At 46.4% G+C, this 20,479-nt stretch overlaps 1 protein-coding gene across 1 annotated transcript; it reads left to right on the top strand.

Moving 5' to 3' along the window:
• Positions 1 to 848: 848 nt before the first annotated feature.
• nol12 (nucleolar protein 12) lies at positions 849 to 9,442 on the top strand. Its single transcript, XM_083649684.1, has 6 exons — positions 849 to 983; positions 1,279 to 1,384; positions 1,496 to 1,544; positions 2,119 to 2,267; positions 6,376 to 6,470; positions 7,096 to 9,442. Exons 1-6 carry the CDS (start codon positions 874 to 876, stop codon positions 7,292 to 7,294), a joined length of 708 nt encoding a protein of 235 aa, XP_083505810.1. The 5' UTR covers positions 849 to 873; the 3' UTR covers positions 7,295 to 9,442.
• Positions 9,443 to 20,479: the final 11,037 nt, after the last annotated feature.

The following is a 20,479-nucleotide window of genomic DNA, read 5'->3' on the forward strand; positions in this document are numbered from 1 at the left end:
TGGATTTACTGTAGGTTCACACACCAGTTGGCATGAATGATATCAGTGCGATGTTTCTGCTGCACAAAAATATTCCAAATAGTTCAGCACCTTTTTGGCAACCATGTGAAATATTTACCTTCTGATGTATCTCAAAGAGGACAAGAACCAGTAGCCTACCAAACCGTGGACAATAGGCTATCTACACAATGTGCTTAATGGGAAGCTTGAGAAAACTGAATCAGAATCAGAATCAGAATCAGAATCAGAATCAGAAAGACTTTAATAATCCCCGGGGGGAAATTGGGAAAACATACACACATCATATTAATATCCCATTTGATTTGTTGTCCCCTGTATTCAGCTCTGTGTAGTAAGAATAAACATTGGCATTGTTATAGAAAATTATAAACGTATCGCCCATTAGGTATCACCACTGATTCAACTCTATTTGGGTGGGGGTGAGAGATGGAAGGTAGTTTCTGTCGGTTTTGATTTAGATTCGTCATTCATCTTTGTGCCTCCAGGGGACTCTATTTTACACACCCAGGCCAGCTGCATGCGCCGGTAGCAATTAACGTGTGCACCCGACCTATCCTCCCTAACCCCCATGCTCCCTGCTCAGCGGACTAGCAGAGGGAGGAATGAGAGGGAGGGAGGGAGGTCTAAACCTGTGTGTGTGTGCTGGGGAGCGGCAGGCAGTGAAATTTGGGCACAACATTAAAACGAACGGCTCTCAAGTAGGACTCGGTTCCCTTCGTTCATAGAGCCGTTCAATAGATTCGGATCGTTCGCGAACGTCACATCACTCGATGTATTTCTAGTCGGACAAAGTTGAATGGTGCACTCAACAGGAGAAGCAGCGGAAGTAGAAGACAGACTCACGTGCACAACATGAAAAACATGAAAAAGCACACCAATGTCTCCAAAAAGGGCAAATTCAAGCCAGGCTCCAAGAAGAGAGAAAACAAATGCATCGTTATGTATGACGACAAAAACCGACAGTAAGTTAATAATCGATAATCTTAGTAAACTTTGTCAGCTGTTAACGTCTTACAGTTAGCCGTCACTGATAGGTTAGCAATAGCCTCAACGCGAGACTCATCAGTCATTCTTCCTTCGAGTCTCGCGTTGAGGCTAGGTTAGCAATATCTACCTACCAAGCCAAGTTTGATTAACTTCGTTAGTTGGTTTAATGTTCACTCAATGGATCCTGTATGCTTTATGACTTGGCATTAGTAATGATATGTCATTGTCTTGTGTGGTAACTTGAGGTTTTGTCCCCCTCTGTCCTGTCAGGGAATTCCTCACAGGCTTCCACAAGCGAAAAGTTGAGAGGAGGAAAGCAGCAGTGGCAGAAATCCAGAAGAAAATCAAGGAGGAGCAGAACAGAGTCCGACAAGAGGTAACTTCAAATTAGATGGGAGTGTTAAAGTCCGATTTGGCTAACTGAGTGGTGAACACATTGGTGAACACAAGGAGGCACTACATGTAATGTTTGCTTATCTCATTTCAGAGGCATAAGGAATATGTGAAGATGCTCAAGGAGAGGAGAGAAGCTCTCGGTGAGTGAAAATACAGAAAACCACACATCTGTTTTTGCGGTTCATTTTACTGAGACGCTCTAGACCAGTGATTCCCAACCAGGGGTACGTGTACCGTAGGGGTACTTGAGCAGCTTGCAGGGGGTACTTGGAAAGATTTGGGATTACAATTTATTTCCAAAATGATTATTTTTTCCCTTCCATTTCATAAGCCCATTGTTGAAGTGGCGCAACTAGTTCCCTCCGACAGGTGTCAACTGTTACTGATAAATGGCTCACAAACGTCCAGTTGCTGTGGCTCCAGTTTCAGATTTAGGGGAGCCTGGTGGTTACAAAAGGAAAAAGGAGGCCATGCTTGCCCACACACAGGCAGTTCAGTGAAAAATATATTTTGTATGGATTTACTTGTACTTCTGCATATTACACTAAAAGTTATAGAACAAATTTAGGAGCATCATCAACAGGCCGGAGTGAGGGAGTACTATTGGCATGGCAAAACAGCTCAAGGGGTACATAAGACAAAAAAAAGGTTGGAAACCACTGCTCTAGACTAGACTCATGAGTCTTTCCCTCTCTCCTTACCTCCACCTGTCAGAGGAGGATGCAGATGACCTGGAGGACGCGATAACACATACGACAGAGTCTGTGTGCTACGATCACCCCAACCACACGGTCACCGTAACCACCATCAGTGACCTGGACCTCACAGCGGATCGCCTTCTGGGGCCAACAGCAGCAAGTCAGGTACAGGTAGAGAGTTAGGGCCGTTTTCATACAGACTCCGACAGGACGCAGCGTGTGTCCAGGTGAACCAGGGGAAGACGTTTAAAAAGCCTGTAGTAGGGATGGGCATTTTAACCAATTTAAATACTCGAGTACTCTCCTTCTATTATGAACGAGTACTCGCGCGCGCTGGGGAGGGGGGGGTCTGTGTGATTACTATGGTAATGACTGAGCAGCGGTAATCTGCTGTGTATGGGGCTGTTCACACATAACGTTTGCATTTTTGCATGGAAAAAGCGCTACCTGGAGCATTTTTTGTCAGGAGAGGGACTGACTGTGATAACTAACATCTAAAGCCTACCTCAGACAGTATCTCCGATGGTTGGATGGATGGCATTAGCGCTTTGGAGCAGACAAGTTGTGAAACAAGCGAAGGCATTTCCAATACATGTCCATTGTCCACCAATGTCAGGTTATTGTCCAGGCAGTATCATCCATTTTACTTTATTATCACTGTTACACTAAGGTAAATCCACGGATTACAATGTCCAGTGTTCTGCCAAAAGGTGAAAACTGACCAGTGTGATTAACGTTACAGCTGAATAGTGATCACCATGAAGCGATTCTCTCCCAAAAAGTGATTATTTCTCCACATTTCTTGTGACTAACGTTATGGGAAACGACAGTGTAGTCCACACATGGGCAAAATACGGCCTCGGCCGCCATGGAATTGCAATTATTATTATTTTTTTTTTTACACAGTGCACCTGAACGCAACATGCAAGATACCCGCTGAATAAGTGTCCAAATGCTCATGTCGTTCTGGCCAATACTCCACTTCTGTTATAGCATTTCAGTCTGGAATGGAATATTCAATACTCTTTATGACTAAAAGGCTACATTGAAGTAGACATTTAAATAATTAACTCATTGGTTTTGGATTTATTTAGCTTCAAGAGTGCGTTTTTCTTCGTGTGGCCCGCGTGGTGAGTTATTCCTCTAAACCTGGCTTCATATGCCCCAAATTCTTCGCGCTGGCGCCATTCGGCCCTCAGCAAAACCTGATAGTGAGGAAATTTTTTGTGGCCCTCTCTATCATCAAAGTTGCCCATCCATGGGTTACGGCATGACAATATTTGTTCGGCCCCCGGCAACAATCTGGGTTTCTCATGTGGCCCCCCATGAAAAATAGTTGCCCACCCCTGGTCTAGTCAGTAAACTAGTGCAAAGTTTTGAATGAGTTTTATCGGGCGTGCGCTATGTATGAAGAAGCGTGCGTCTCATTCAGGAGAATATCTCCAGCCACCATTTTCGGGATGAGCTGGAAAACCTCTGGTTAAAACTTTCACAATAATGTTACTTAAACAAAAGTAAATAGCTTATTGATGCACGTTGGAGGAGAAAAGGTATTTCAATGAATGAAGCAGCAAACCTTGTATCAAAATACTTGTGATGTTATATGGCGTGAAACTGTGGCTGTAACGCATTACTCAAAATAAATATGGTTACGTTACAATAAGCGTTTTATTTTGAAAGCAACAAAGCGGATGACGTACTTGCATATTCTGGCTGACTTGACGCCCGTGCAGTTCATGCTGCCAGATCCACATGACATGCGTAGATCTTCTAGACCATTTGTAAAGGGGTGGGGAGTGGGGCGAGTAACCGAACAGCAGAAATGTTACTCGACTACTGACGTTATGAACGAGTGCTCGAGTACTCGCGCCCATCCCTAGCCTGTAGGCTATTTTGTAGCTTTAGTTTAGTTTCTCTCTGTTTCAGTTTGTACCATTTCCTCCTGATCGCTTTCAGTCATATATCGGAGCGGTGTTGAAACATTTCCTGCTGCTGCTTCATATAGAAAGGCATTAAGGCAAGCTTTCCGTTGACAAACTAACTGAAGGTTTATTGTGAAGAAATTACAGAGTGAAGAGAAGAGAAGAAAAAAAGAGGAGACAAGATAGTGAAACAGACAGAGCAGAGGCCCTGTATGTGTGTGTGTGGGCATCTACGTGATTGGCCAGCTGCAGCATGACGTTGGGTTGCATTCCCCCAAAGTAGGATTGTCATGAACTTTCTTGGTGTACGACTAGAGTGCTCAACGGTCCTAAAAAATCTAACCCGACCCGCGACCCAACCCAAGCTGCTTGAGACGAGGACTGAGCTCAACTCGCCTGCCATTGTCACACAGAACACTCAGCCCGAGACCGACACAGCCCGGCCAAAAAAAGAGCAGTTACTAGACCTAGGATAGGGCAGGGGTTCCCAAACTTAAAGGTCCCATTCCGTGCAAAAGCTGTTTTTACTTGTAAATGCATATATACTGCTGTCATCCCTCCCTGTAATGAGTGGTCACAAGCTCAGAACTGCCACAGTTGGATTTGTCCCTATCCAGCTTCCCCCTGCAGTCTCCCTCTCAAGCCACACCCCCAAACGCTCTGTTCCCCCAGACGGGGTATCGGGACGTCACGATGGTCCTCAAGCATACTGCGCGGGTCTCTCTCACACAAGCTATCTGCACTATTTTGTCTATAGCCACAAAATTAACACTTCTAGCTGGAGCGACGCCAACTGTACGTGATCCAGCAACTGCGGAGGTGCATTCGGTAAGTCTAGGCATTTTGAGATGTCCTCTTTAGCGTAGCAACGTTAAGTTAGCGATAGCGTTAGTTGTGGACACAACCCAGCGTGCTGGTCCACAGACGCTAATCTGATTGGCCGCTGGGAGCCTGGGGCCGGCTCTCCCTCAGCGGCCAATGGGAACTGTTAGTTCTGAATATATTATAGAAACAGACCATTCTTGGGACGCAACGAGATGAGGAAGGGACAACTCCGTCACAACAAATGGGGTTGCTATATTTTTGACAAATTAATCCAGAATCATGTTTTATGGACCAGAGACACACGTTTTTAAGAGGTTACAGCTGCACGAATTGGGACCTTTAAGGATGCTGCGGCCCACTTTGAAATCTGAACATTTTCTGCGGCCCACCCAACCCTTTAATCACAACTCTGATCAGCACACAATACTAAGATGATGTATGTATTTCCCTTTCTGTGTTTTTATATTATATATTTTTTATTTCAATAACAGAGCATGTGAACTTGGGAATAAGGGAAATTAATAATCCATCCACATACAAAAACATTTTGGCAAAATACCCAAAAGCAGATTACCAACATTTTCTCCCCCCTTTACTCCCCCCCCAACATTTTCTCCCCCCTTACCTAGTATTTGCATATGTAACACATTTGTTGAGACAAAATGTGATGAGCAACAACAAGAAATCAATCCACAAGCTATTAATGCTAGGCTGTGAAAAATGCTACCTTATCTGTAAATGGGAGACTCGTGGGTACTCATTGAACCAGTTTTCATTCAGATAAATTGAGCTGAGAGGTCAAGGGACCCCTTTGAAATAATTTTCCCTCACCAAAATGTAACCTATATTTAGAGCGTTATTTAGCCCTCTTCCTGACAAGCTAGCATGCTTGGTACCGATGCGTGCCTTAGGTCTTCTAGTTTCTTCTGATAACAGGATCTCCATCTCCCTTTTAAAAGTGACCTTGCTACAGCCATTTGATTGCCCACGAAAATCAGGAGTGTTGGCAGACCACTTGTGGCCCACCTGCAGTACCTCCACGGCCCAACTGTTGCACTCAGGGCCGAGAAGTAGGGCTGCACAAATGAGCGATTCGAAATCGCAATACTGCGAAGTGCAATATCCAATCAGGAGGCTGCAATTATTAGGATTTTTTTCTGACAGCCAACAAGAAAGTCTAACGCAAGCTCTGCAGTCTCCCCTCCCTCAAGAATTACTGTCAAAGTGCCTTTGAGCAAGGTATCTTCAGCTGCATCAGTGGCCAACAGTCGAAGGTTGTGGGTGTACTGGGCGGGTCCCACGTGTGACTGTGTGTAACGGTATGAATGTTTGTGACTGCTGGAAAAGCGCATGCATGCTTTTGTGGCATGCATAAAAGCAAAAATATGTAGTAAATTGCTCTGGAAAAGAGCATCGACTAAATAGTGCAGTTGCAACTGTGGGCTAATTTTAATTGGAGACAGAACTATGTTGATGGTGATAGTGATAATGATAGTGCACTAACACTGAGAATCTCTTGTGTCAAGGTTCATGGAGAAGGTGAAATTGCAGAAGGGGGAGAAGAAGAGGTGCAAATAAGTACGATGCCGAGGAAAGCCGGCCATCCCATCCTCAATAAAAAGTAAGCGGTTTGTCACACAGTTCTGCACTGTTAGTTACAAACTGTTACTGTTACTTACAAACTGTTACTTACAAACTCTCACACTGTTCTTACATCAACATGGTATACATTACCCAGAATCACAGTCACTTTTATTGCCACAATATGCAAATATTACAAGGAATTTGTCTTACTGCAAATATGCAGCGTAGCAGTCGTATCAATATTCAGAGATGTAAAAATAGGAAAAATATCTAAAAGACAAATCACAACATTGCAAGTGCAGTCCAATATGTACAATATATACACAAATAGTGTTAAGTAAGCATTAAATATGAATTTACAGTCAAAGTTAAATAGGCATTAATTTAAATAGTAATTACAGTCCAAGCGGTGTTCGATGTAGTTAACAAGAGTCATCTAATGGATTACACGTTCTGGTAGGAGAAGCAGCGATAATATCATCATCATCCCACTTTTTGAGTCCCCTTAGAAAATATATTTTTGGTCAGTGTAAAAACGGTAGAAGTGGTGGTGACATAGTATCTAATGCTCACCAACACAATGTAGCTTTGTTGTTGCTTTATGTCTGCCTGCCATCCTCTCTCACTCGCGTCCTCCCCCCCCCCCACCCCCTCCTTCACAGGATCCGCTCCCTCACGTCTTCGCTCAACACGTTCAGCAAGCAGGGGAAGAGGAAAGGGAAGCAGGAAGGCCGAGGAGGACGAGGCCATCAGGCGGACAAGAAGCCCGGTGTCACGGAGAGAAAGAGCGGGGTCAGCGGCAGGACCAGCCACAAGCAGAGGCGCCGGCAGACGGGGAAGAAGATTCATCACCATGACTGAAATATACCGTGTGTAAAAAATGAAATGTAGGGTTTGCTGAGCGAACTGTGAAGAGGCTCGATTGTTCGGTCAGAATCCCACGACTGTCTGTATTGTAGGTAGAGAGACAATGTGGAATCCATTGGTTAAAATAAAAAGAATCCCTGGGGGCAAAAAGCTCGTTTCAATACCTGAATAACCGGAGCTCAACGCTGAGGCTCTCGGCCGCTCCCCTTTATGCTCATTTTACCCACCGCTATATCCGGTTCTTCCTATGTTTACACTGACCAGCAACAGCACTGCATAAGAAACGTGGAGCAAACGGACGAGCTGTTTGACAGCATTCTTTCGCAAGTTGCTTTAGGAGCAATATTTTTCTTTGATCGTGCCAACAGATTTTCATACTACTCAATTCAGCCCAAGGACCCCTTGGTTGAGCCAAAAAGAGCAGGGACCCCCTACGATTAAAAATAAAATAAATTTGGGTTGCATCTTAACACGTTGAGTGCCATAGCCGAGATATCTCGTCTTACATAATCCAACGGTTAAGTGCCATAGACGAGCTATCTCGTCTTACATAAACATTTTTTTTTTTTGACGGTGGGACATCAATCAACTCCTTTTACGTCTTCTATATCACTATTGGGAGGAAGAGAATGTGTATAATCTATTTTACCGACCACTAAGTGGCGACAGTTCTCTCCCAAGACAGAGAGAAGCCACAGCCAGCCACAGCCAGAGCAGCCAGCCAGCGCGCTGGAGAAAGCCACAGTGTAATTTTCAAGGAAGCAGCTCGGCGAAAACTCCCTCGATCCCACACACACACACACACACACACACACTCGAGCACCCCCGCGCATAAATAAGACCAGAATCGCAAAAGCTTACTCAAACCTCAAGAAACAGTTTTTACAGTCCAGACGGCCGCGGAGAATCCTTCCCCCGCAGCACAGACGGAGGGAGGAGCCCGGAGACACACACACACTCTCTCCCTCTCTCTCCCCCTCCCCCCAGTCCAGAGAGAGAGAGAGAGAGAGAGAGAGAGAGAGAGAGAGAGAGAGAGAGAGAGAGAGAGAGAGAGAGAGAGAGAGAGAGAGAGAGAGAGAGAGAGAGAGAGAGAGAGAGAGAGAGAGACAGACAGACACGCCGCGGGGGCAAAGAACGGACAGAGATCCCCTCCCCCCAGAGCCGCGGAGCAACGCGCGAACACACACACACACACACACACACACAATACAGTATACAGTCTCGCCCAAGGGCACCCACAATCACAGGCAGGTGACTGTTCTGCTGTTTGATTGAATTTCACAAAACTGCGATTATCTCAGCTTGCTGTCTCATACGCTAAAACCATGCTGTACTCAACGGCTAATATCTACATAACTACTAACTCTGCAAACTAACTCTTTTAGACAGAGAAAGCACACATTCTATTAGTTATTTTTAGATGATTGGTGTTCACGAAGTCTTAACAGAAAAGAATCCTCGGCTGTTGTAAAATGAGCCAGAATCCTCAAAAAAAAACCTGGCACAACTTACCTACAGGATTGAAAAAATGGCTGGCACTCAATGTGTTAAGTGTGGCCTATATAATGTTTATAATCCAGTGCACACCCGGATATCAGGATTGACACTTTTTTGCAATAGATTACATTAAAAAAGCAACAAGGAGCGAACAATGTGTTTTGCATATTGCTTCATCAGATTAGCTTTGTAAATCATTTTTGTCAAAAGTAGCACGTTATTGCCTGTTAATAGAGTTTACTCAATATTATTTTCATCTAAAATAAAAAAATGTAAATGTTCACAAACTACTGACAAAAATGGGTGGACCCCTTGCAGTACCTCAGTGCGGACCCAGTGGGGGCCCTGGACCCCCAGACCACTGGCATAGGGTATTCAACAAACATGTCAACTCTGCAAGCTCTATAGGCCACTCTATGGTGTTCACTTCTTGTTGGTCTAAATGGCCTAATGGTGAAGTTTAATAATAGATCAAGTTGCTGGGGACCCCTTGGAACCACCTTAAGGACCCCTGATGGTCCCCGACCCCCACGTTGAGAAACGTTGCTCAGATATTTTCCATAGAAGGCTTTTCATTTGGTCATATTTGTACATTTTGTCACAATGGAACTCTTTTTTTTTCATTTTTTTTTTGTAATGTTATATTCCTGAAAATGTATACAAAAGTGTTTTTATGGTACTTGCTTTGATTAAATGGAAAGAAGCTAATAAGTTGCCTTGTGTTGTGTGTTGTTTACACACACTGATAGTCACTGTGTTCTTTCTGGAACTTGAGTACGCTCTGTTGTCTATTGTTTGATAGGAAACCCGACGCTGCAGTTAACATCCTTTCTAGAGCATCAGGAAAGGAACCCTTTACTCACTGTTTCCCCCCATTGCTCACAATATTACCTCTGTGTGATCAAAGGGGAACGAGCTGCACCTTTTATATTGTGTTAATTTGGCGAACTTCATGCTACACAGTCAATGGGGGTTTTAATGTATGTTAAGGCCCTACCTCACCAGTGTTTATTTATTTACGTTAACCTGAGACAGCGCGTGCCAGCTGTCACCGGCACGAGCGTTTCATTTCGCTTTCTAAAGCCCATGATATTTAATACAAGCGCTCAGTGCAGGAGCCGCCCGCGCCACCGGCTCCATGTTGGCTCCAGGTGGGCCTTTTGGTCCAGGGCCTCTGCAGCGTTAACCCAGAGCCATCATGGCGGCACTGTGCGCTTCAGTTTCACCCATTGTCAGAGCAGCCAATCAGATCCATGTGCGAGTTTGGCAGCTTGAGGGGATAGAGAGCATGGGGGGGGGGGGGGGGGGGGGGAGATGTGTGACATGTGTCTGATGGACACACTTTATCTTACTCATCAGGCCATATTGTCAGTTGAGGTGACGACCGGGGGCTTCTTCTGTCAGGTAATGCTCATCACTTCTCTACCTGTCATTTTTACATCAAAATAAGCACAGGCGATTGTCTTTCTTTTTCTTTTTTAACTAACCTACTTTTATATTGTCTTATTACTACTATTTGTTTAGTTTAATTCTGTTGCTACTAGAGACTGAGGCGAGGTGTTTAATTGTGCTGCTTGTGCTTTGTGGTTAGTAGTGTAAGTAACACATTTCTGTGGGCAGCTTTGATAGTGTTGAGTGGATTGTGTTTCACGCTGCTCTTGTGTGATTATCAGCCACCAACAGTTCCGCTCGTTAGATTGTGCATGAACCATGAAATAAAAGATCCTCTGAAGCAATCACTCATTCTGTTGCTCGGTGCCGACACCCGTCTCCAGCCATGTTGTGGCACAGCCACAATTTTAATATTGTGTGTTAAAATGTCAAATTTCTTGGAACTTATTTTTTTTGTTTTTGTCATCTCACACTTTTTGTGGATGATGCTCTTCAGGTTTTGGTCAATACTTTATGTCTACGTACGCGTCACCATAGCAGTTTTCCATATCCTGATCAATGAGTACTAGTACTACTGTATGTGTTTTGTGTTCTTCTTGTGTGGTGTGTACCGTAATTCACTGTGCAATTATCTGTGCTGTTGGCGGTCAGTGTTCTCTGCGAGATGCGATGAGTGAGCGAGTGCCCCGTCCAGATGCGCCATGCCCCTGTCCGGCCTGTCCGGCGACGAGCCCGTCTGCCCCAAGTTCCAGCCCAACATCTTCGACCCGTCCCGCTGCCATGACTGCCTGCGCCAGAAACATATGCACGCCGGTACCGGCGGGGAGAGCAGAGAGACTGCGCTGCTGCCGCCGCAGGAGAAGAACTCCACCACTGGGACTGGGACTGAGATTGGGATTGGGATTTGGCCACTGCCAAGCAAAGGAGCCACATTGCCAGTGCCACCTATGCCATCCCAGACAGAAAGGGACACCAGCAGCAAGGTAAGAAAGAGGAGAGCCAGGGAGGGGAAGAGGGAGGCAAAGGCACAGGGGCAGCAAGAAAACTGAGCAGAAACGGAGCAGAGAAGGCTGATTGGGCCGGAGAAAGAAAGAGTAGGATGGGTGCTGATTGATTGATTGATTGATTGATTGATTGATTTTATTTATGGATATAGCAGAACAAAATGCAAGAGATAGACATGTACTGTAAGTGATGAGAGCAGCTGGGCAAGGTAGATGGGCCAGTCAATGAGAGCATCGGGGGGTCATGGTCACGGATGGGGACAGGAAGACATTGAGATGTCAGATGCTAGGCAATCTATAATCAACGTGGAGAGGAAGTGAGGTAATATTTTGCGCTTGCGTCAGCCTTAACTGTGTCTCGCAGATATGCTTTTTGCACACTCACTTATACAATGTTTGGATGGTGAAAGAATCCATGATGTGAGTGTGCTTTTTGTTAGACAAAGAACTATTCACTCGACGCTAGAGTCTGTGCTTCTGTCAGGCTCTGTAAAGGGACCGCAAAAGGCCTGGTAGCACATGCACATACTGTACAGCTGTAAACACAGTTAGTGAGATCGCCTAGCATGGACCTCTGTTGCGTGTGAGTGTAATGAATTAAAATAAAAGGTCAGAGAGAGAGAGAGGGAGAGAGAGAGAGAGGGAGAGAGAGGGAGAGAGAGAGAGAGGGAGAGAGAGAGAGAGAGAGAGGGAGAGAGAGAGAGAGGGAGAGAGAGAGGGAGAGAGAGAGAGAGAGAGAGAGAGGGAGGTAACGATGAGGAGTAGGGTGGTGGCTGTGGCTCTTATTACAAATTAATGAAGCAGGATCATTTACCGGTCTTTTGGGAATCACTTGTAACATTAGACAGAGGGGCAGTGGACACTTCTTTATACAGTATTGCAACTCCAGTACAACTCTCCTGGGTCTACATCCACCATGCTTATTGGCTATCTTACTCCCTTTCTGAGACGGCTTTTTCCCTAAGCATGATTGTTGGAAGTAGCGTGAAAGGAAATGAAACATTGCGAAGGAAAACGTGCATAAATGCTGCATCTTCCGCTGTGCCACTTGAATGTGTGTTGTTGCCGTCGTAATAGGCGAACTACAACTCCCAAGAAGCTTAGGGAGCAATACTGACATTTACACATAGTCAAGTATGGGTCCGTTTTGAAGACAATTCATTTGAAGCTGGGGATTTACGTCATGAAATAAAACTGCTGAAATAGTAATGAGGAGAGCCGCGAGCCAGGTCGAGTTACCGCGGTGTAACACTAATGGAACGACAGACTGAACACGTCAGAGAGAGGTCCAGGAGGACAGAAGGGACAGACCCTATTCAGAGAGGTCCAGGAGGACAGACCATATTCAGAGAGGTCCAGGAGGACAGAAGGGACAGACTATTCAGCTAACCTCTCCTCATGGGGATGGAGCCAGAGAGACACATTTAGGAATGTTAAGTATGTGCTTTCTTACTTTGAAAGGGCTGATATATGGTGTGTCACTTGAATTGTGTGTTTTGATCGAACCTTTATGCTTATAATCTCTCCGGTCATCTAGTCATAGGACTCTCTATCTAGCGTTTGGTGAGCAGCTGAGACATTGCTTTTTGGTATGGCGATTGTAAACGTCATCAGTGAGCTGGGTTGTACCGCCATCACTCGGGGAGCGATGTGACGTTTTGATTGGCTCACACATCTTATCTTGTCAACCTATCAGGACGACTCTGACGGCCTGTCAGTGGTGAGCAGCTACTGTGAAGTCAATGGAGGCCGTGTGGGTCATGGGGAGAGCATCCTGAGCATCCTAAGCCCAGACTGTGCACTCTACATCTGTGACGGAGACGACGACGACGACGACGACAGCACTGACAGGTGAGGAGTCTACATGGTAATGGTTGGGAGCAAAAGTCCAAATGTAGATTTATGCTATTCTTCTGTAGTAATGCTGACGGGTATGCTGGATTGTCTTCTTGACACATTTAGAAACACTGGCAAGCACTTAATATTTAATATGTAGATAAGCACCGGCAGTCATATCAGATACTGTGTACGCAATAATATGTAATTCTCTGTTAGCAACACGCTACACTAGAATATCATGATCTGTTCGTAGTCTAATGATTTATGAGTATCGAATGGCTTTACACTGACTTATTGACAAACAACTTTGTTTTTGTTACTTCAGTGGGTTTAACACTTGGGAGGTAATGAATTTCAGGACATTTGCTCCACAATAGAGGAAGTATGTTATTTTGGGTTATTTTCGGCTTTATTTGACAGTTGAAAATAGAGGTCGATAGGAAAGATTGGAAACGATGCATGCAAACAACATGCAAACATGCAACAAAGGTCCTGGGTCGGATTTGAACCCAGGATGTTGTGTTTATGTAGACGCTTTCCACCACTAATCCACCACTAAATGTGTTTAGACTGTCATATCTCCTTTCCGTTATACATTAGTAATAATAATAATTAATAATAATCATAGGGGGGCACGGTGGCTCAGTGGTAGAGCTGTCGCCTCACAGTCAGAAGGTCCTGAGTTCGATTCTCGCCTGGGACACTGTGGGCGCTGTGGTTGTGTTCCCCCCCATATCCTCAGTGCCTACTGCCCAGGTGGGGTATCTCGTCGTAAAGGCCTTTCTGTCTGTGTGGAGTTTGCATGTTCTCCCCGTGCTCCCCCAGGGGGTTCCTCCGTATATAACCCCCCCACTAAAAACATGCAGAAGATCAGATCGTCATCGTCATCTGACCAGTGACGACAACATCCGAAGTTGGTCCCCGGGCGCTGTACGAGAAAGCGACCACTGCTCCTGGCCTGCCCCCTGGAGGAAAGGACAGGCCTGGATGGGTCAAATGCAGAGGACATATTTCACCGGCCACCATCAGCATGAGTGTGTGTAGTGGCCGCATGCATGTGTTGTAGTGTGTTCGTGTGACAATAAAGACGGGCTGCCGTCTGAAAATCGTTTAATTATTATCATTAATTAAATGTGTTTATACTGTAATCATATCTCCTTTGTTATACATGAGGATGAGGTTTTTAAATGTTAAATGACATGCTTTGAGTGTCCCCTCGACTTCACTCCTGTTCTCTGACCCAGCTGCTAGTAGCGGACATATGTTGCAGGATATGTTATGGAATTTGTCCACTTACTGTATGTAGTGACTATATGCAGTTAGTTACTGTTCTCTCTCCCTTCTTCTCTTCTGCCTCTCACTCATCCTGTCTTCCATCTCTCCTCTCATGGTTCTTCTCCCGTCTCTTCTTCCACCTAGCTGTCGTGACCAGAGTGTCTACCAAGAGGTCAGCAGCTCCGTCAGTGCAGAGGAGGACGACTACCTGCCGATCCGCTGCCGTCCTCCACGCCTCGATATGACCCGCCTCGACCCCCCGCCCCACCGCCCCAACCCTCGCGCCTGGATGGAGGAGGCTCCCAGCAGGGAGGGCTTCAGTAGGCACTCGAGCACAGGTAGGCGTTACACATGAGGAAGGGATAGGAAAGACATCAGAAGCATATAGTATCAACCTCTAGGGTGCTATTATTATTATTATTATTATTATTATATTATTATTTTTTAAGGAGAATCGCTGTCCCAATACATTGTATTTTCTCTTAACTTGGGTTGGACACATCATCGAAGGATCAACACACACACTTTGATCAAAAGAATTGAACCTCAGCATATATAGGCGCTAAAAATAAAATGTTGGCTAGCGCCAGAGAGAGCAACTAGCTTACAGTCAAGTTGTGTTTACTCGCAAGTCTGTACATTAGCAAACTGAGCCTGCAGTACTCCACTATGACTTACTGCTCTGGACCAATCTGTATCCAGTTACAGCCAAAGGTGTTCTTTACCTGGCAATACACTGTCAACTATATATAGATGTCACTGGTTGAAGTGTGTCAGGGCTAAGTATCAGTAATACAATATAGCTGGGTTTGTGTCAGGAGATCTCTGCTAGTTGCTTGGTAGCTGAACTTTGATGTATGCATCTCTTATCTCTACTATTCCCTCTCTCCTTCCTTGTTTCTGTCTCTTGTCTGTCTTCTGTTTTCTTTCAGGGTTCAAGGGAGAGCGAGAGAGTCGTGAAAGTGGCTACTTCTCCGTCGGGAGGGCAGCGGGTGCCCGTTCATTCCAGGAGAACGACCCGCCCAGTCCTTTCCGCCATCACGAGCGAGGACACCCCATCTTCAGCACCCGAAACATTGAGCCCAAGGATACCATCCCATTCCGTAATCCAAACCTGGGTGTGGCCTCTGAGAGGCAGAACCCCGACGCTTTAAGCCTGGACCTGCCTGAGGAAGTCCCGCCTCCTCCTCCTGACCCCTATGACATTGCCGTGGAGGTCGAGGCTCAAGTCGGCCCCCGCTCCCCAAGCCCCACCCCTTTTAAAATAGCAGAGTCGCTGGCCTCCAAAGGCAGAAGAGGTGGCACCACTTCCTACGGGAGGGGAAGCCTTCAATCACGTCCCACGTCTCCCTCACGTGGAGGAGAATCGCCGTTCAGGCGCAGCGAGTCGATTGCCTCCCTCAATAGGTGTAACTTCGATGGTGGAGGGTCTATGGGGCGAGAGCAAAGACCCAGAAGTCCCACGCAGAGCACATATGGACGGAGTGCTGAGTCGGGAACACTGCCCAGAAACTTCAAACCGTTTACAAGTTTGGTCAAATCCCAACCCAGCACCACTTCTGAGTTTAGGAGTGCCTTGCGTAAACCGGAGATGAACGGCTCTTTGAACGGTCGTGGTCGAGACAGCAGAACCTCGTCCCCTCCTTCGAGGAGGGATTACAACCCCGCCGGCCAAAGCAGAACCTCGTCCCCTCCTTCGAGGAGGGATTACAACCCCACCGGCCAAAGCTCTGTTCGTAAAACTGAAATCACCAGCAGTTTGTCAAATGGACGAGGGCGCAATAGTCGTCCTTCTTCCCCCTCTAGGAGAACTAGTGTGCACAGTAGTCCCAACTCCTCACCACCAAGGAGGACACATGACGGCGTGCGGGATAGCCACAACTCCTCACCACCAAGGAGGACACATGACGGCGTGCGGGATAGCCACAACTCCTCACCACCAAGGAGGACACATGACGGCGTGCGTGATAGCCACAACTCCTCACCACCACCAAGGAGAAGTTACAGCTCGTCCAGCCAATCCCTCCTTCGTAAATCAGAATCAGTCTTGTCCCTGAATGGACGTGGCCACCATGGACGCTGTGGCTCCCCCATAAGAGAGGGCTATGACATTGAAAGCCAGGCTCTGATGCGTAACTCAGGGGCTTGGAACGGACTGAATGATCAAGAACATGAGAGCCCCAGCTTGCCGCCGTCCAGACGAGGCCACGAGACACCGACCCAACCCGTGCTACGCAAGACCGAATCAAACAGTTACGGTGGCGGTCGAGGTCGAGGTCGTGACAGCCGGAACTCCTCTCCTGGAAGGAGAAGCTACGACTCTCAGTCCCTTGGTCACTTTATGCAGAAGAACATAGAGTCATCAAATGGTCGTGAAAGTCGTAACACCTCCCCTTTGAGGAGAAGCTACGATTCCCCCGGTCAGTCCGTGCTGCGTAAGTCTCAAGTAGACGGGCCTGCTAGAAGTCGCGACAGCCACAGTGCATTGCCTTCCAGGAGAAGTTATGACGCTCCTGCCCCATCTTCACTGAGGAAGACAGAAACCAGCAGCTCCCTGAACAGCAGGAGGAACAGCCATGCCGTGTCTCCGTCTAGAAACGGCCACAGTGGGCCTCCAGGCTACGCACTCCTGAGAAACGCCACCAGTGGAGACTCCGGCCTCTCCCATCAGAGAAAAAGCACTTACAGCGACACAAGACCTGACTCCAATCACTCACCACGTTCCTGGCGGGATTCATCTTATTCCCCCTCCTCGCTGTCTCGTCCCGCCTCGCCCCCCAGACAGGCTACAGAGGGCGGCAGAGCCGCTCTCTCCCAGAGGACTCCTGTTATCACCATGAATACATCCAGGAGTTCCAGCATCAACAGGGCCGCCGTTGGTAGGCGGGGCCTTGAGGATCGTACCCGTAGCCCCTCCCCCAATGAGAAGAGGCCCTCCAACCGGACACGGAGCCCCTCCCCCTCGCCTCAGGTTCGGCTGCGGGGGCACACCTCCTCCCAGAGCTCCATGGAGTCCTCGGAGTCGGGCCAGCTGTCGGGGGGGTCGACAGGGCGGAACAAGGAGGAGTACGCCACGATGGCCGACCTGCCGAAGGTCAAGATGATCCATCAGAAGGACGAGCCTGGTCACATGGGGCAGCCTCAGAACCAGCGGCCCCCGCGGAGGCAGGAGCTCTTCAAACCAGCCAGGTCAGAGTTATGTTACAGCTTGGTGGGGCAGAAGTAGCTGTAACAGGAGGAAGAGAGTTAGTTGGATATAGAATGGAGGCGTTGGTTTCATAACCTGTATTTTATTTATTAACTATGTTTATTAGCAATTGTGATATGTCAAAACTGCATTGCTAAATGTGGTATTACCCAATTAGCTACATGGTATTTTATAGTTCACAACTGGTGGGACTGGTAGTAAATTGAGGAAGGATGAAATGGGATGACATAAGTTGATAACACCTTACACCTAATACATTTTCTGCTTCCTCTACTACACCATGTTGACACTGACAACCTGACTGTGCTGTTTTGAAGCTGGCTCTGCTTCCTCTACTACACCATGTTGACACTGACAACCTGACTGTGCTGTTTTGAAGCTGGCTCTGGTTCCTCTACTACACCATGTTGACACTGACAACCTGACTGTGCTGTTGCAGCCACTCCCTGAGCAAGCATCCCTCCAGAGAGTGGGACGACACAGCAGACGCAGACAGGGAATATACAGGCTGGCAACATGGAGGCAGTGGGTATCTGTCTCGAGCTCATTCCTCCACCTCCTTACAGGTAGGCTTCTTGAGGGGGAAAGAAAACAAATGCCATCTTTTATAGGAGAAGTTTTGCACAAGAGAAAAAACAAAACAATTTTTTTTTTTTTTGCATCCTCTTTATTGATTTTCACAAAGAAACTCAGTTCCATATCCTCCTGAGACCCAGGGGGAAAAAGTGTTAAATAAGTAAATTAAGTGCTGGGGTGGTAAAGAACACATTTCAAAGATTTTTTTTTTTTTTAACCTAACTTTATTAAAATGTTACAACATGTGCACTGTAGTGCACAACCGGACTTATGTTGATCCCCAAGAGGATATACAGAGTATTTGCATTAAATGGTCCAGGAAACCACACACAGCATCCATCTAGTCACCAGATCAAAGAAATATTAAACATTGGTGTTGTACATGAACAAAACAGTCCTTCCGCTCATTCAATTATCTTCATGCCAGACTGCACTTAATCCCTAGGAGATTTAATGGTTTCTCCCAGTTTCTTACAAAAAGATGGTTTCTCACACCAAGCCTGTATCTCAACTTCTCTGAAGGGGCAGCATCAGATATGAGACATTTCCAAAGTTTACTTTACTTTACTTTATTAGGATCCCCATTAGCTGCAGCAAATGCTGTAGCTATTCTTACTGGGGTCCAGCACATATAGAAATATATACAATACATAAGATGTACAATATATATACATTACAACATAACGACATAGTAAAATAAAAATAAAACTAGACATACTGCACATACAGTACAGTTATTCAATTAATGTCCATTTAGTTGCCATTGCTCTTCATTAATGTCGCAGACATATTTCAAAATTGTAAATTTAGTCAGTTCCTCGCTTTCATATCATCGGCAACCACAAACAAGAAAACAAGTTGAATAGAAGTCATCCCCAACCCACTTTGTCATTATAGACTTTCTGGCCAGCATGAAGAGAAATGTAACTGTTTCTTTGTGTACCTTCAAAGAGTCTGGTCTACTTCCTAGCAGACATACAAGAGTGCTGGAGATTGGTTGTTGCCCTACCATACTATTGGGATTTTTAAGAGTATGAAGTGGCAACAGTATAGCAGGAGCTGGGATATGAACTCATGCAGGGGCAACAGTATAGCAGGAGCTGGGATATGAACTCATGCAGGGGCAACAGTATAGCAGGAGCTGGGATATGAACTCGTGCAGGGACAACAGTATACTGTAGCAGGAGCTGGGATATGAACTCATGCAGGGGCAACAGTATAGCAGGAGCTGGGATATGAACTCATGCAGGGGCAACAGTATAGCAGGAGCTGGGATATGAACTCATGCAGGGGCAACAATATAGCAGGAGCTGGGATATGAACTCATGCAGGGGCAACAATATAGCAGGAGCTGGGATATGAACTCATGAAGTGGCAACAGTATAGTAGGAGCTGGGATATGAACTCATGCAGGGGCAACAGTATAGCAGGAGCTGGGATATGAACTCATGCAGGGGCAACAATATAGCAGGAGCTGGGATATGAACTCATGCAGGGGCAACAATATAGCAGGAGCTGGGATATGAACTCATGAAGTGGCAACAGTATAGTAGGAGCTGGGATATGAACTCATGCAGGGGCAACAGTATAGCAGGAGCTGGGATATGAACTCATGCAGGGGCAACAGTATAGCAGGAGCTGGGATATGAACTAATGCAGGGGCAACAATATAGCAGGAGCTGGGATGTGAACTCATGCAGGGGCAACATTATAGCAGGAGCTGGGATATGAACTCATGCAGGGGCAACAGTATAGCAGGAGCTGGGATATGAACTCATGCAGGGGCAACAGTATAGCAGGAGCTGGGATGTGAACTCATGCAGGGGCAACATTATAGCAGGAGCTGGGATATGAACTCATGCAGGGGCAACAATATAGCAGGAGCTGGGATATGAACTCATGCAGGGGCAACAGTATAGCAGGAGCTGGGATATGAACTCATGCAGGGGCAACAATATAGCAGGAGCTGGGATGTGAACTCATGCAGGGGCAACAGTATAGCAGGAGCTGGGATATGAACTCATGCAGGGGCAACAGTATAGCAGGAGCTGGGATATGAACTAATGCAGGGGCAACAATATAGCAGGAGCTGGGATGTGAACTCATGCAGGGGCAACATTATAGCAGGAGCTGGGATATGAACTCATGCAGGGGCAACAGTATAGCAGGAGCTGGGATATGAACTCATGCAGGGGCAACAGTATAGCAGGAGCTGGGATGTGAACTCATGCAGGGGCAACATTATAGCAGGAGCTGGGATATGAACTCATGCAGGGGCAACAATATAGCAGGAGCTGGGATATGAACTCATGCAGGGGCAACAGTATAGCAGGAGCTGGGATATGAACTCATGCAGGGGCAACAATATAGCAGGAGCTGGGATGTGAA

This window comes from Poromitra crassiceps, assembly GCF_964638095.1.
Source record: "Poromitra crassiceps genome assembly, chromosome: 13".
In the NCBI taxonomy this organism is placed as follows: domain Eukaryota; kingdom Metazoa; phylum Chordata; class Actinopteri; order Beryciformes; family Melamphaidae; genus Poromitra; species Poromitra crassiceps.

Bases quoted from the DNA above. Each gene is read 5' to 3' on its own strand.
- nol12 (XM_083649684.1), top strand. From the start codon at position 874: ATGAAAAACATGAAAAAGCACACCAATGTCTCCAAAAAGGGCAAATTC. The intron at 984-1,278 runs GTAAGTTAATAA...CTGTCCTGTCAG, and splicing joins TATGACGACAAAAACCGACA to GGAATTCCTCACAGGCTTCC. The intron at 1,385-1,495 runs GTAACTTCAAAT...ATCTCATTTCAG, and splicing joins AGAACAGAGTCCGACAAGAG to AGGCATAAGGAATATGTGAA.